The sequence below is a fragment of the Lucilia cuprina genome, chromosome 3 (genome assembly GCF_022045245.1).
Source record: "Lucilia cuprina isolate Lc7/37 chromosome 3, ASM2204524v1, whole genome shotgun sequence".
NCBI lineage: Eukaryota > Metazoa > Arthropoda > Insecta > Diptera > Calliphoridae > Lucilia > Lucilia cuprina.
This window is the reverse complement of record NC_060951.1, coordinates 44,010,815-44,024,339: the sequence shown is the minus strand read 5'-3', so window position 1 is coordinate 44,024,339 and position 13,525 is coordinate 44,010,815. Positions and strand designations below refer to the sequence as shown.

At 26.2% G+C, this 13,525-nt stretch overlaps 1 protein-coding gene across 3 annotated transcripts in view; it reads right to left on the bottom strand.

Annotated features, from left to right (window-relative positions):
* Nucleotides 1-13,525, bottom strand: part of LOC111681251 (tyrosine-protein phosphatase non-receptor type 9) — a 71,382-nt gene that overhangs the window by 44,240 nt on the left and 13,617 nt on the right. The window contains exon 1 of one of the 3 annotated variants that reach the window (XM_046946614.1): nucleotides 514-698. The exons of 1 other annotated variant lie outside the window; for it this stretch is intronic. In XM_046946614.1, the coding sequence (XP_046802570.1) occupies nucleotides 514-570 (57 nt within the window). In that variant the 5' untranslated portion in view covers nucleotides 571-698. Of the gene's footprint in view, nucleotides 1-513; nucleotides 699-13,525 lie in introns of those variants that run through there. One more of the 3 variants, XM_023443004.2, reaches the window with a different exon arrangement.

Genomic DNA, 13,525 nt, shown 5'->3' with positions numbered 1-13,525 from the left:
ATAGTCTAGTCTATAGTCTAGTCTATAGTCTAGTCTATAGTCTAGTCTATAGTCTAGTCTATAGTCTAGTCTATAGTCTAGTCTATAGTCTAGTCTATAGTCTATAGTTAAGCTAACATTTGTCCAATTCACAATTGATTTCGTATCGTTGTGGCGTTGTATGTCATAGAAATTTTTCAAAAACAATTTTTTAAACAAAAACAAATCAATAATAAAAAAAATACGACATACTACGGTACAACCGTACAACACCGATTGTGAATTGGGCAATTGTAATGTTCTAGGTGAGCATCCATTCGTCATAGTCTTTCCATTTTATACGACTACTAAACGGATCATATATTTCAATAAAGTTTACAAAATTTTCTATGGATCATGTGCTTTAATATTTTTAGCAGTTTATTTTTAGAAATTTTCACTTAAAACAGTTATTTAAATTTAAACAACTAACTATATGTGGGAAGAGTAAAAACTAAGATAAGAAGAAAATAATAATAAAAGAAAACAACTAACCTTGATAATACTAAGAAATACCTTGCGGTGACAATTATCCTTACAATCCTCAATCATAATGATTATAATGAGAGTAAAACGGAAGAACGAACGCCAACAGGCAAAGGTGGGTTGAATAAAATTACTTTATTTATAACTAAATTCCAAGAATATAAATAATCATTACACACTAAAAGCACTAGGTTTTGTAATATAATATTTACATGATTTTCTTATTTTTTCTTTAGATTTTTTAAAGACATATTTTTGTAAAATTAAATTTTTTTTTTAAATCCCTTAGACTTGTTTTTTTATGCAATATTTGTTTTAATTATAACAGAAATTTCCATAACAAAAATGAAAGTTCTTTTTTTTTCTTTGTTATAAATATGCATGTATTTTTTTAACAAACGATTTCTCTGTTAATTTTATTTTTTATTATTGAGAAAAAAAGAAGTTTTGTTGGTTTTTGTATAAAATATTTTTATAACACAATTTAACACTAAAAACAACAAAATTTTATAAATTTTAAATTTCTTTTAACACTTTACAACAAAAAGAAATTCACACAACTTTTTTTGTTAAACGAGTGAAGCTAAAAAGAAATTTTGTTATTTTTTTCTTAGATTAAATTTAATAAACAATAATAAAACCACGAGATTTTATTTCATTTATTGTAAAGAAGAGGCGAACAAAATGAAACACACACGATAAATTCGATAGCGAGAAAGAAAAATTCAAATCAACAGCTTCCGCAACTGTAACCGTACGTTTCGTTTAATGCCACAACAGACTATGGCTGAATCAACAAAACCAACAGACAGACAGAGTCCCAAACCGACGAGCTGAGTGATCGCTGCTTCAAAAAAACAAAAAAAAAGTTCAGCTGAGTTGAATCGAATCGAGTCAAAAATCTAAATGCGCGCCGTCGTAACACATTCAAAATATAATGAAAACAACAACAAGAAAGAAAAGTACAATAATAAAAATGAACATTAAAAAATAAAAAAAAAACATTTTGCCAAACACACAAACTTACGCACATTTGTAGAAATGTCTGTTCGTTCATATCATTAAAAACAACAAAAACCCAACAACATTAAAACATCATCAACATTAAGAAGAATGAAATGGAAATAGCAGCAGCAACAATAACAGCGGTACAAGCAGCAGAAATTTTTTTATATTTTATTTTTTGTCTGTCTGTCCGTACACTGTTAAGTACCTTAATATTAAAACTAAAAAAAAATTCAATAATTTTAAGAGAAATGTAAATTGTAGAGAAATATCATAAAGAAGAAGAATAGCTAGAGAAAGAGATAAACTAAAACTGCATTCGTTTGAGAAACCAGAATTGGGGAATTATAAACAAAGTACAATTGCTTAAAATATTATAAAATTTATAAAAGAAACAGAAAAAACTTTAACTACAATAATAAAAACTTAAAATACATTGATTTTTATAACGCACTTTTGTTATCAGATCATTGAAATATTGAAATCATGTCAAATGACTTTGATACAGTTCGATCTGTAGTCAGGTCGAAACTAGAGTCTAGACGAAACTGTTGACCAACTATAGACTTAATCAGAGAACCTATAATAGACTAGACTATGGTTTAGACTATAGGCTAAGTTATAGTCCAGACTATACACTAGACTATAGTCCATGATATATAGTAAACTATATTCAAGACTATGCATTAAATTATAGTTCCGACTTTAAATTGAACTAGAATCCAGGCTATAGATTAAACTATGGTCCAGACTATAGTTTAAACTATGGTCTCAACTACAGTCTAAACTGTAGTAAAGACTATAGACTAGTCAAGATTATAGTCTAAACTATAGTATAAACTATAGTCAAAACTATAGTCTAAATTATAGTCAAGGCTCTAGTCTAAACTATAGACTTAACTATAGTTTAGACTATAGTTTAGACTTTAGTCTTGACTATAGACTTAACTATAGTTAAGACTATAGTTAAGACTATAGTCAAGACTATAGCCTAAACTATAGTCAAGACTATAGTCTAAACTATAGTCAAGACTATAGTCTAAACTATAGTCAAGACTATAGTCTAAACTATAGTCAAGACTATAGTCTTAACTATAGTCTTAACTATAGTTAAGTCTATAGTCAAGACTAAAGTCTAAACTATAGTCTAAACTATAGTTAAGTCTATAGTCTAAACTATAGTCAAGACCATTGTCTAAACTATAGTCAAGACTATTGTCTAAACTATAGTCAAGACTATTGTCTAAATTATTGTCTAAATTATAGTCAATACTATAGTTTTAACTATAGCCAAGACGATAGTCCAAACTATAGCCTAACCTATAGTCTAAATTATAGTCCAGACTATAGTGAAAACTACAGTCCAGACTATAGTGAAAACTATAGTCCAGACCATAGTGAAAAACATAGTCCAGACTATAGTGAAAACTATAGTCCAGACCATAAACTTTAGTCCAGAATATAGTCTAAACTATAGTCTTGACTATAGTTTAGACTATAGTCTTGACTATAGTTTAGACTATAGTCTAAACTTTAGTCCATACTATAGTCTAAACTATAGTTCTGACTTGTAGACTATAGACTCAACTATGGCCCAGAGTATAATCTAAATTATTGTCCAGACTATAGAATATAGTCTAAACTATAGTTCAGAGAATAGTCTAAACTATAGTCCAGACTAAAGACAAAAATATTGACCAGACTATAAACTGGATGAAAGTCAATAACGCAGAATAAACTTTATAAACTTTACTAAACTATAGTCCAGACTATCGCCTAGACTATAGACCTGACCAAAGACCAAGGCCTAAGCTATACACTAAACTATAGCATAGAAGATTTTGAATTAAGCCTTTTACAACTCTGCAAAAACAAAAGCCTTCGTAAAACCCACAAATAAAAAAGTAAAAAAAACCTACTAAAACACAATCTTAAAAAAATTGAGCGTAAACGAAATCTCAAACCAGAACTAAATGCATTAATATAGCCGACCATATAATGTTGGCAAAAGATAAAAAAAAACAGTCGTAAAAGTCAACATAGACTTAAAAAGCTAAAGGCAAAAATAATGATCCAATCCAATCATTTTAGCCATATAAAAACCCAAGCAAATCAAAAAAACATAAACCTTTTATTTTTAAAATAAAAACATTGAAATGAAAGCCAGAAAATGATGGATCACCTTCATCCAAACAACCAACTAATCATTCTGAGTTTTCTTTCTTTGTTTTTTTCTTCTTCTCTATCTTCTGTTACTAAGAGATTAAGAAAAAGTCTATTTTTTATCATTAATGTAACGATCTTTGTTTTTTTTAAAAAGGGTTTAAAATCAATGGAAAACTATAAAGCTACAAAAATATAAACTTTATTTAAACAACTAGAAAAATCAAAGAAAAAATCTGTTGATGAAAATGATCTTCATTTATCACGGTTGGAAATAAGGAAAAAAACTAAACAAATATTGCAAATAACTGCCAGATTGTACACAAAACTGTCAGTCACAGAAAAGACATGAATATATAAAGTTTGTTGGTTATTATTGTTGTTTGCTGTTTTTAAAGACTTTGTGTAAACAGAGCGAAACAAAGAAATTACACTCAAGAAAAAAAAACGGGAAAAATAGCTATAAGAATTTATACTAAAAAATTACTGCTACCCTCAACATGTTTTTTTTAGCAAAAAGTTGAAGAGATCCTTAACTAATTTTCTATTAAAAAGTTGAAGAGATTCTCAACAACTTTTCTAGTAAAAAGTTGATGAGATTCTCAACAACTTTTCTAGTAAAAAGTTGATGAGATTCTCAACAACTTTTCTAGTAAAAAGTTGATGAGATTCTCAACAACTTTTCTAGTAAAAAGTTGATGAGATTCTCAACAACTTTTCTAGTAAAAATTTGATGAGATTCTCAACAACTTTTCTAGTAAAAACTTGATGAGATTCTCAACAAAGTTGATGAGATTCTCAACAACTTTTCTTGTTGAGTTGATGAGATTCTCAAGATTTTTTCTAGTAAAAATTTGATAAAATTCGCAACAACTTTTCTAGTATAAAGATGACGAAATTGTTTTCAGCTTTTCTAGTAAAAAGTTGTTGTGATAATCAATTACTTTTCTCTTAAAAATTTTGTCTTTTACCAACATTTTCCCCTGAGTGTAAGGCACGTCAATCTTTAATTATGTGCGTTTTTTGTTGTGCCATTATAGAAGTGGAAGTAAAAGTTCGTTAAACTGGCAATGGTTTTCATTGGAGGTTCTTTACTATAGCAAAAAAAAAATCAAGTAAAACAAGCTTTAAAAACATTTATAGTTTTAAAAGAAAAAAAAGAAAAAACTTACAACTTTTTACAACAACTACAACAAAACACAGAGTATTTTTAAAATCTCCAATAAAAAAAAAAAAACTTTAAAAGTTACCAGCAAGTAAACAGAAAGGGTTCATGACGCTGACTGTTTTATGAGTAAGACCATCAAAGGAAGACGAGAAAAACATTCACATACAATCATGGAAAATCTGGGATTTATTTAAGGTGCGTATGTATTTGTGTTAATTAAATAAAAAACGTAATAATAAAATAAATTTTATTTAAAAGAAATTAACACAAAAAGAGCGAAAAAATAAGAAAAGTTTAAAAATAAACTTGAAAAACCACAAGATGTAATGATAGTGATCATTATTATCAAAATCATGATCATCATTACGTGTGCAAATAAAATGAAAAAATTACATTTAAAAAACCTTTAATGTAAACAAACAGTGGTTGTAATTAAACTTTAAAATTTGTAATTATTATTACAAATTCACCAGCGTTTTTATTACCTTTGGCCCACTGTTCAACATTACAAAAAATATTACTTATTTACTTAAAAGTCTTTAAAGTTTTGTTGTTTATTTTACTTTAAATGTTATTAAATTAATGAAGAAAAATAAATGTGTAAAACAAAATTTAATACAAAATTTCTCCATTTAAAAAAAAAATACAAAAAAAATTACTGTAATTTCTCTGTTAATTTTGTTAAATGAGTTGAACGCATTTAGCTGTTGGACGGACGGACACACAATCATGTGGGTTAGGTATCGTTGTTTATTTGGCACAATTATTGCATTATGAACAAAATCATAAACAAAATATTTTTTTATTAATAAATTGTATAATTCTCTACCATTATTATTGTTATTATGAGCATCTTTAATAAAACGTATTAGCAACATGTTTACAAACCTCAAAAAATAAACAAACAAAAAACTGGAGGATAAGCAAAACTTTCTTTATGTCGAGTTTATTTATAAGGGGATTATTAAGGCACAACGCAATTAACCCTAAAATGTGTAGAAGAGCTTTTAGAGAGACATTGTAATTCAGCAATATTTTACTAGAAAATTTACTGAAAACCTTAATTGATGAGAATCAACATCTGTCTTATCAACCTTTTAATAGAAAAGGTGTTGAGAATTTTAACAACTTTATATTAGTAAAGTTGTTTAGAAACTATAACTATAAAAGATATTGAGAATCTTATTATTTCTTTACAAGAAAAAATTTAACAACTTTTTACTAGAAAAGTGGTTAAGCTTTTTTAGCAACATTTTACTAGAAAAGTTGTTGAGAATCTCATCAACTTTTAGCTAGAAAATTTGATGTTGATGAGCTCGAAAAGTTGTTGAGAATCTCATAAACTTTTATCCAAAATATTGCTGAGAATCTCATAACTTGTATCTAAAATACTGCTGAGAATCTCATCAGCTTTTAGCTAGAAAAGTTGTTGAGAACTCATCAATTATTTATTAGAAAAATTGTTGAGAATCCCATCAAATTATTGCTAGAGAAGTTTTTGAGAATATCATCAACTTTTAGCTAGAACTTCTCAGCAACTTAAAAAGTTTTACCTATAAAAGTTGTAGAGAATGTTATCAACTTTTTGCTAGAAAAGTTGTTGAAAATTTCAAAAAACTTTTTACTAAAAAGTGGTTGTGCTGTGAGAAACATTTTTCAAGAAAAATGTTGAGATGTTCTAGCAAACATTTTACAAGAACATTTGTTGAGCTGTTTTACCAACATTTTACTAGAAAAGCTGTTGAGCAATTTTAGCAACATTTGATTAGAAAATGTTGAAAATGTTTAGGCAACATTTTAGTAGAAAATCTGTTGAGCTGTTTTAGCAACATTTTACTAGAAAAGCTGTTAAGAATCCATTAACTTTTTGCTAGAAAAATTGTTTAGAATATTATGAACTTATTGCTAGGAATGTTGTTGAGAATCTTATCAACATCTTACTAGAAAAGTTGTTGAGAATCTTATCAACATCTTACTAGAAAAGTTGTTAAGAATCTCATCAACATTTTACTAGAAAAGTTGTTGAGAATCTCATCGACTTTTTACTAGAAAAGTTGTTGAGAATCTCATCAACTTTTTAATACAAAAGTTGTTGAGAATCTCATTAACTTTTGGCTAGAAAATTTGATGTTGATGAGCGAGAAAAGTTGTTGAGAATTTTTGCTAGAAAAGTTGTTGAGAATTCAACAACATTCTACTAAAAAGTGGTTGAGCTGTTTTAGAAACATTTTACAAGAAAATATGTTAAACTGTATTATCAACATTTTACTAGAAAAGCTGTAGAGATGTTCAAGCAACATTTTACTAGAAAAGCTGTTCAGCTGTTTTAGCAATATTTTACTAGAAAAGTTGTTGAGAATTTCATTAACTTTTTGCTAGAAAAGTTGTTGACAATATTCTGAACTTATTGCTGGGAATGTTGTTGAGAATCTCATCAACTTCTTACAACAAAAGTTGTTGAGAATCTCATTAACTTTTAGCTAGAAAATCGACTTTTTACTAGAAATGTTGATGAGAATCTCATCAACCTTTTTAATATAAAAGTTGTTAAGAATCTCATCAACTTTTATCTCATTAGCTTTTAGTTAGAAAAGTTGCTAAGAATCTCAAAAACTTTTTGCAAGAAATTTTGTTATTTTAACAGCATTTTACTATAGAAGTTGTTGGGAATTCTTACAAATAAATGAAAATAGTTTTTGGAATTTTAAGGGTTAAAATTATCTCATATGTACTTTTAACACTAAATACATGAAGATTATTTATTTGATAAATGACTTCATTAACATTTATCAAAAACGAATGAAATCTAGTGAACATTTGTAAAAGATTAACACAAAAATTGAAAGTTTTTTTTTGTTCAGTATAAAATTAGCAAAGATTTAATAACCCCTCTTAAAAAATAAAACTGTAAAAAAATATATATAATAAATTTGTTTTCTTAAGAAGAGACGTGGTAGTAACAGTAAATTGTTTACAAATCTTTTAATTAGACAACTAAATCTACAACAAGAATCTGTTAGTATCTGGTGTTGGAAACAAGATGTAAAGAACGACAAACAAAATTTCAAGCTAATCTAAGGCAAAAAAGAATTTTTAAAATGGATGTGTATCTAGAGGTTTATGTAGTTGGTTGCTAAGATTTGTTGTGTGTTAAAAGATATAATTTTGGCTAGAGGCCAAAAAATAGAAGAGAAATACTTTTTTTTTTAATTATTACTATTGCAAAATTTATATATACAAAAGTAACTTTTTGTGCAACAAAAGTTAAAGACTTAACTAGGTTTTTAATCACAAGCATTGTTGATTCTAGATTTTTTTTGCTTTTTGGCTTTTAACCAAAAAATAATAATCATCAAGAAAAATCGGTCAAACTCATCAACAACAAACGACATATAAAAATTCGGTCATGGAATCATGCTTTTACTGTTTTGCTGCTATTACTGAGTCTGTTCCTACTGGTTTATTTAGTTTAATGGTTTCGTTAGATGATTATACGACAATGGAGCGAGTGTGTGTTATATTTTTTTACAGTTTATTGTTATTATTATTATTGTTATTTTAGTTTATTTTTGATGCTGTCATAAGCAAGAAATGTCAAAATTAAACATAAAAACATTCTAACACACATTTTAACTTCAGACGACGATGATGAATGACAGTTACACAAAAAAAGGGGAATTTGTTGTTGAAGAGCCCTCCACGATGAAATGATTTATAACAAATTCATTCTACTCTCATTTACATTTTATGTTAAATAACACATTTTATCATAAATTAAAAACAACATGTAGACATAAATTTTAATAAGAGCAACAAATATTTCATATGCAGAAGTTCAGCAACAGACAAAAGTTTTACAGTCGACAACATGAATTGAAATCAACATAAAAACACTTTAAGGGCGTACCTCGTACAATTATAACTTATAACTGGGATCAAAATGTTTAATTAATCGAAATTTTAAAAGAGATTAAATTGTAACAAAATGTTTGAAATAAACAATAAATAACTAAATAGAGAAAGTTACAAATTTTGTTAAACAAATATTTATTAAATACACATAATGTTGTTATCAAATTTAATCAATTATCTTAAATAATTTAACAATTAAATATGTTTTTATTTTTTTAAACGATTTAAAATCTTGTCAAGTAGACATTAATCAATCATTTGTCTAAAATTCGGGAATTTTTTATTTTAATTATTTTTTTATAATAAATGATTAATTAATTACACAATGTTTAATATAAAGAATTTGTTAATGACATCATCAAATAGAAAATTCTTTTTTTTTAATAGGAAAGTCATTAACATATTGATTAATGTTGAAAACTTCAACTGAGAATCTTAGCAATTTTTTACTAAAAGAATAAATGAAAATTTGAAACCTATTCTCATCAACTTTTTACTAAAAAAGTTTTTTAAAAATCTCATCAACTTTTTACTAGAAAAGTTGTTGAAAATCTCATTAACTTTTTACTAGAAAAGTTGTTGAGAATCTCATCAACTTTTTACTTGAAAAGTTGTTGAGAATCTCATCAACTTTTTACTTGAAAAGTTGTTGAGAATCTCATAAACTTTTTACTAGAAAAGTTGTTGATAATCTCATCATCTTTAGAAAAGTTATTGAGAATCTCATAAATTTTTTACTAGAAAATTTGTTGAGAATCTCATCAACTTTTTATTAGAATCTCATCATCTTTTTACTAGAAAAGTTGTTGAGAATGTTATCAACTTTTTACTACAAAAGTTGTTGACAATTTCATGAACTTTTTACTAAAAATTGGATAAGAATCTCATCAAGATTTTACTAGAAAAGTTGTTTAGAATCTCATCAACTTTTTACTAGAAAAGTTGTTGAGAATCTCATCAACTTTTTACTTGAAAAGTTGTTGAGAATCTCATCAACTTTTTACTAGAAAAGTTGTTGAGAATCTCATCAACTTTTTACTAGAAAAGTTGTTTAGAATCTCATCAACTTTTTACTAGAAAAGTTGTTGAGAATCTCATCAACTTTTTACAAAAATGTTGTTTAGAATCTCATCAACTTTTTACTAGAAAAGTTGTTGAGAATCTCATCAACTTTTTACTAGAAAAGGTGTTGAGAATCTCATTAACTTTTTACTAGAAAAGTTGTTGAGAATCTCATCAACTTTTTCTAGAAAAGTTGTTGAGAATCTCACCAACTTTTTACTAGAAAAGTTATTGAAAATCATATCAACTTTTTACAAGAAAAGTTGTCATCAACTTTTTACTAGAAAACATGTTTTAGCAACATTTGTTTTGAAACAATTTTAGACTTCAAGTAAATTTTTTTATTAGAAAACATGTTAGGACTTAAACAACTTATACTAATGATTCTAAGCAACTTTTTGCTTAAAAATATGTTTAGATTTTAACTAAATTTTCATCCTGAAAGTGTTATTCTTGTAACGGAAGTTTAATAAGAAATAAATGTTTAAAATTATGTAATAATGTAGTAATACTAATGAAAATGCAATAAAAAATATTTAAATGACAACAGAATATTAATCATCAAATGACAAAAACAAATTATTTTTAATTCATCGTTGTTGTCACACATTCTCCCTCTCTCTCTCTAGAAACTTACACTAAGTTCATCAACCGGCAAAATGTTTATATACAAATTGTAGATATTAAAACACCCAACAACAACAACAACAATTGTTGTACAACAAAAAGAGTAGAAAAAAGCAAACGATAATTTATGAATTTATTGTTACGTAGAAGAATATCAACAACAATAACAAAAGAGTAACAGTGAGTATTATGATGATATTCATATTTTTTTTTTAATACAACAACTAATGCTACATATGAACATTTACATTTTTTTTACTCATTTTGTTTAACAATTGATAAGAATACACACTAAACAAACAATTGCAAACGAATAAACAAAATAAATCTACAACAAGCAGTTAAGCGTGAAGACACATGTCGCGTGTAGTAATAGAGAAATAAAATAGCAGCAGACTAAACTTACCATAGATCCAACAACTAAATGTTGCAAATCCATTGTTAATTCCAACTGTTTGTTTGTTCATTCTTAAGATTTAATGTTTCGGAATTAATGCAAATATGTACAAGAGAAAAAAAATTACAATAAAAACTAAATCTTTTCTTTTTGTAGGCTTTTTAGCTTTTGGTTAAATACTACTATTCACTCTGTTGCAATGAGCAAATGAACATCAGACGTTGTTGGAGTTTTTTTTAGTGGCACTTTAAATGCACAATTTTCCAAATGACTGTTGACATACAAAATACAAAAAAAATACATAGAATCAACAAACTCTTTACAAAGGAAGTTATTTATAGTCTTTTTTAAGTTTTACTTTATTTGTATGTAAACAAACGCTTATAATTGCTAAATATTTAATATGTGCAAATATTTAAACATATTTTTTATCTCAAATTAAAAAATTCTTTAGTTTGTAAACATAAAATAATGTATGTTTTTAAAAAACAAACACACTTTTACCACACACTTACATTAATTTGGCATAGAAACTAAATAAACAAAATGAGCAACATTACTAATAAAAAAATTATTGTAAAATGTTGCAGATTTTCTAAACAACTTTTCTTGTAAAAAATTCTTAACAACATTTCTAGTAAAAAGTTGATGAGATTCTCAACAACTTTTCTGGTAAAAAGTTGATGAGATTCTCAATTACTTTTCTGGTAAAAAGTTGATGATATTCTCAACAACTTTTTTAATAAAAAGTTGATGAGATTCTCAACAACTTTTTTAGTAAAAAGTTGATGAGATTCTCAACAACTTTTTTAGTAAAAAGTTGATGAGATTCTCAACAACTTCTTTAGTAAAATGTTGATGAGATTCTCAACAACTTTTTTAGTAAAAAGTTGATGAGATTCTCAACAACTTTTTTAGTAAAAAGTTGATGAGTTTATCAACAACTTTTTTAGTAAAAAGTTGATGGGATTCTCAACAACTTTTCTAGTAAAAAGTCGATGAGATTCTCAACAACATTTCTAGTAAAAAGTCGATGAGATTCTCAACAACTTTTCTAGTAAAAAGACAACAACTTTTGTAGTAAAAAGTTGCGACAATTCTAAACAACAATTTTAGTAAAATGTTAATTAGATTCTCCACAACTTTTCTAGTAAAAAGTTGATGAGATTCTCAACAACATTTCTAGTAAAATGTTGATGAGATTCTCAACAACATTTCTAGAAAAAAGGTTGATGAGATTCTCAACAAAAAAACAGATTCTTAACAATTTTCAACATTTTTAGTAAAAAGTTCCAGAAGTTTCTCTGTAACTTTTCTAATAAAAAGTTGCAGAGATTCAAATATGTATTCATATTTGGTTTATTTATTATATTCCAATAAATTTTTCTAAAATATTTATTTAAACAAATCTTCTGCAAAGATATGAAATTAAATTAAAAATTTATTGAATTTTTACTGAAAATCAATTAAATATGAAAAAGTTATTAGAACAAAACAAAAATGATTTTTATTTACATATTTATAAACCACATATTGTAAATTCTATAATTTATTGAAATAGTTTTTATTATTATTGCTGTTGCTGCTACCGGTTTTTGTTCATTTTATCATCAGTTTCATAAAATAACAATCAAGTGGGAAAGAAATGTGTAATAATAATTTAATATTATTTCCCCCATATTTAGAACAAAAAGTAAATCAACATTTGTTTGTTATTTTGTATGTACATTGTACATATATTCATACATACATACATATATGTATAAAGGAATGTTAGATAAAATGTAAAAAGCATAAATTTTCATTATCAGCAAATAAAAGTGAATCGAATAAAATAGAAATTCAGAATCGGAAACATAATAAAAATGCACATAGCAACTGAACAAACATGACTGAATGCTTTATTCTAGTGGGCCACATTTGAGTAATGTGTGGTGCTGTTATTGGTCGGTTGATGGATTCATTTTTTATATTTATTTTATTTAGTTTCAAACATTGTGGTGATTGAAGGTACATATTGCAAGTGAACAATAGTAAATAAAACAATTTATTAGACTTCCACATTTCAATTGGGGACAATAATGGATATATAGAGATGTTTTTAAATAAATTCTATTTTTTAAACATAAATTGGAAATAGTTTATTGAAATCTAAAGGAACATTAATTAAGAGTTTAAAAAATAAATTTTTTAAAATAACAACATTTCTCATAGAAAGTTGATCAGATTACAAATAAAATTCTTTCTAGCAACAAGTTGCTTGCGTTGTCAAAAATTATGTTTACAATCTAAACAAAGTTGTTTAGCATATAAACATGTTTAATAGCAGGAAGCTGCATAATTTCTACAGAAAATTTAAAAAAGTTTCTTAGATAGCAAACAAGTTTCTTAGTAAGAAGTTTTTAGTTTATAAACATGTTTCCAAGTTAAAATTTTTGTCAGACACATAACAATTATGGTAAAAAGTTGATGAGATTCTTAGCAACGTTTGTAGTCAAAAGTTGATGAGATTCTAAACAACTTTTCTAGTTAAAAGTTGATGAGATTCTCAACAACTTTTCTAGTAAAAAGTTAATGAAATTCTCAACAACTTTTCTAGTAAAAAGTTGATGAGATTCTCAACAACTTTTCTAGTAAAAAGTTGATGAGATTCTCAACAACTTTTCTAGTAAAAAGTTGATGAGATT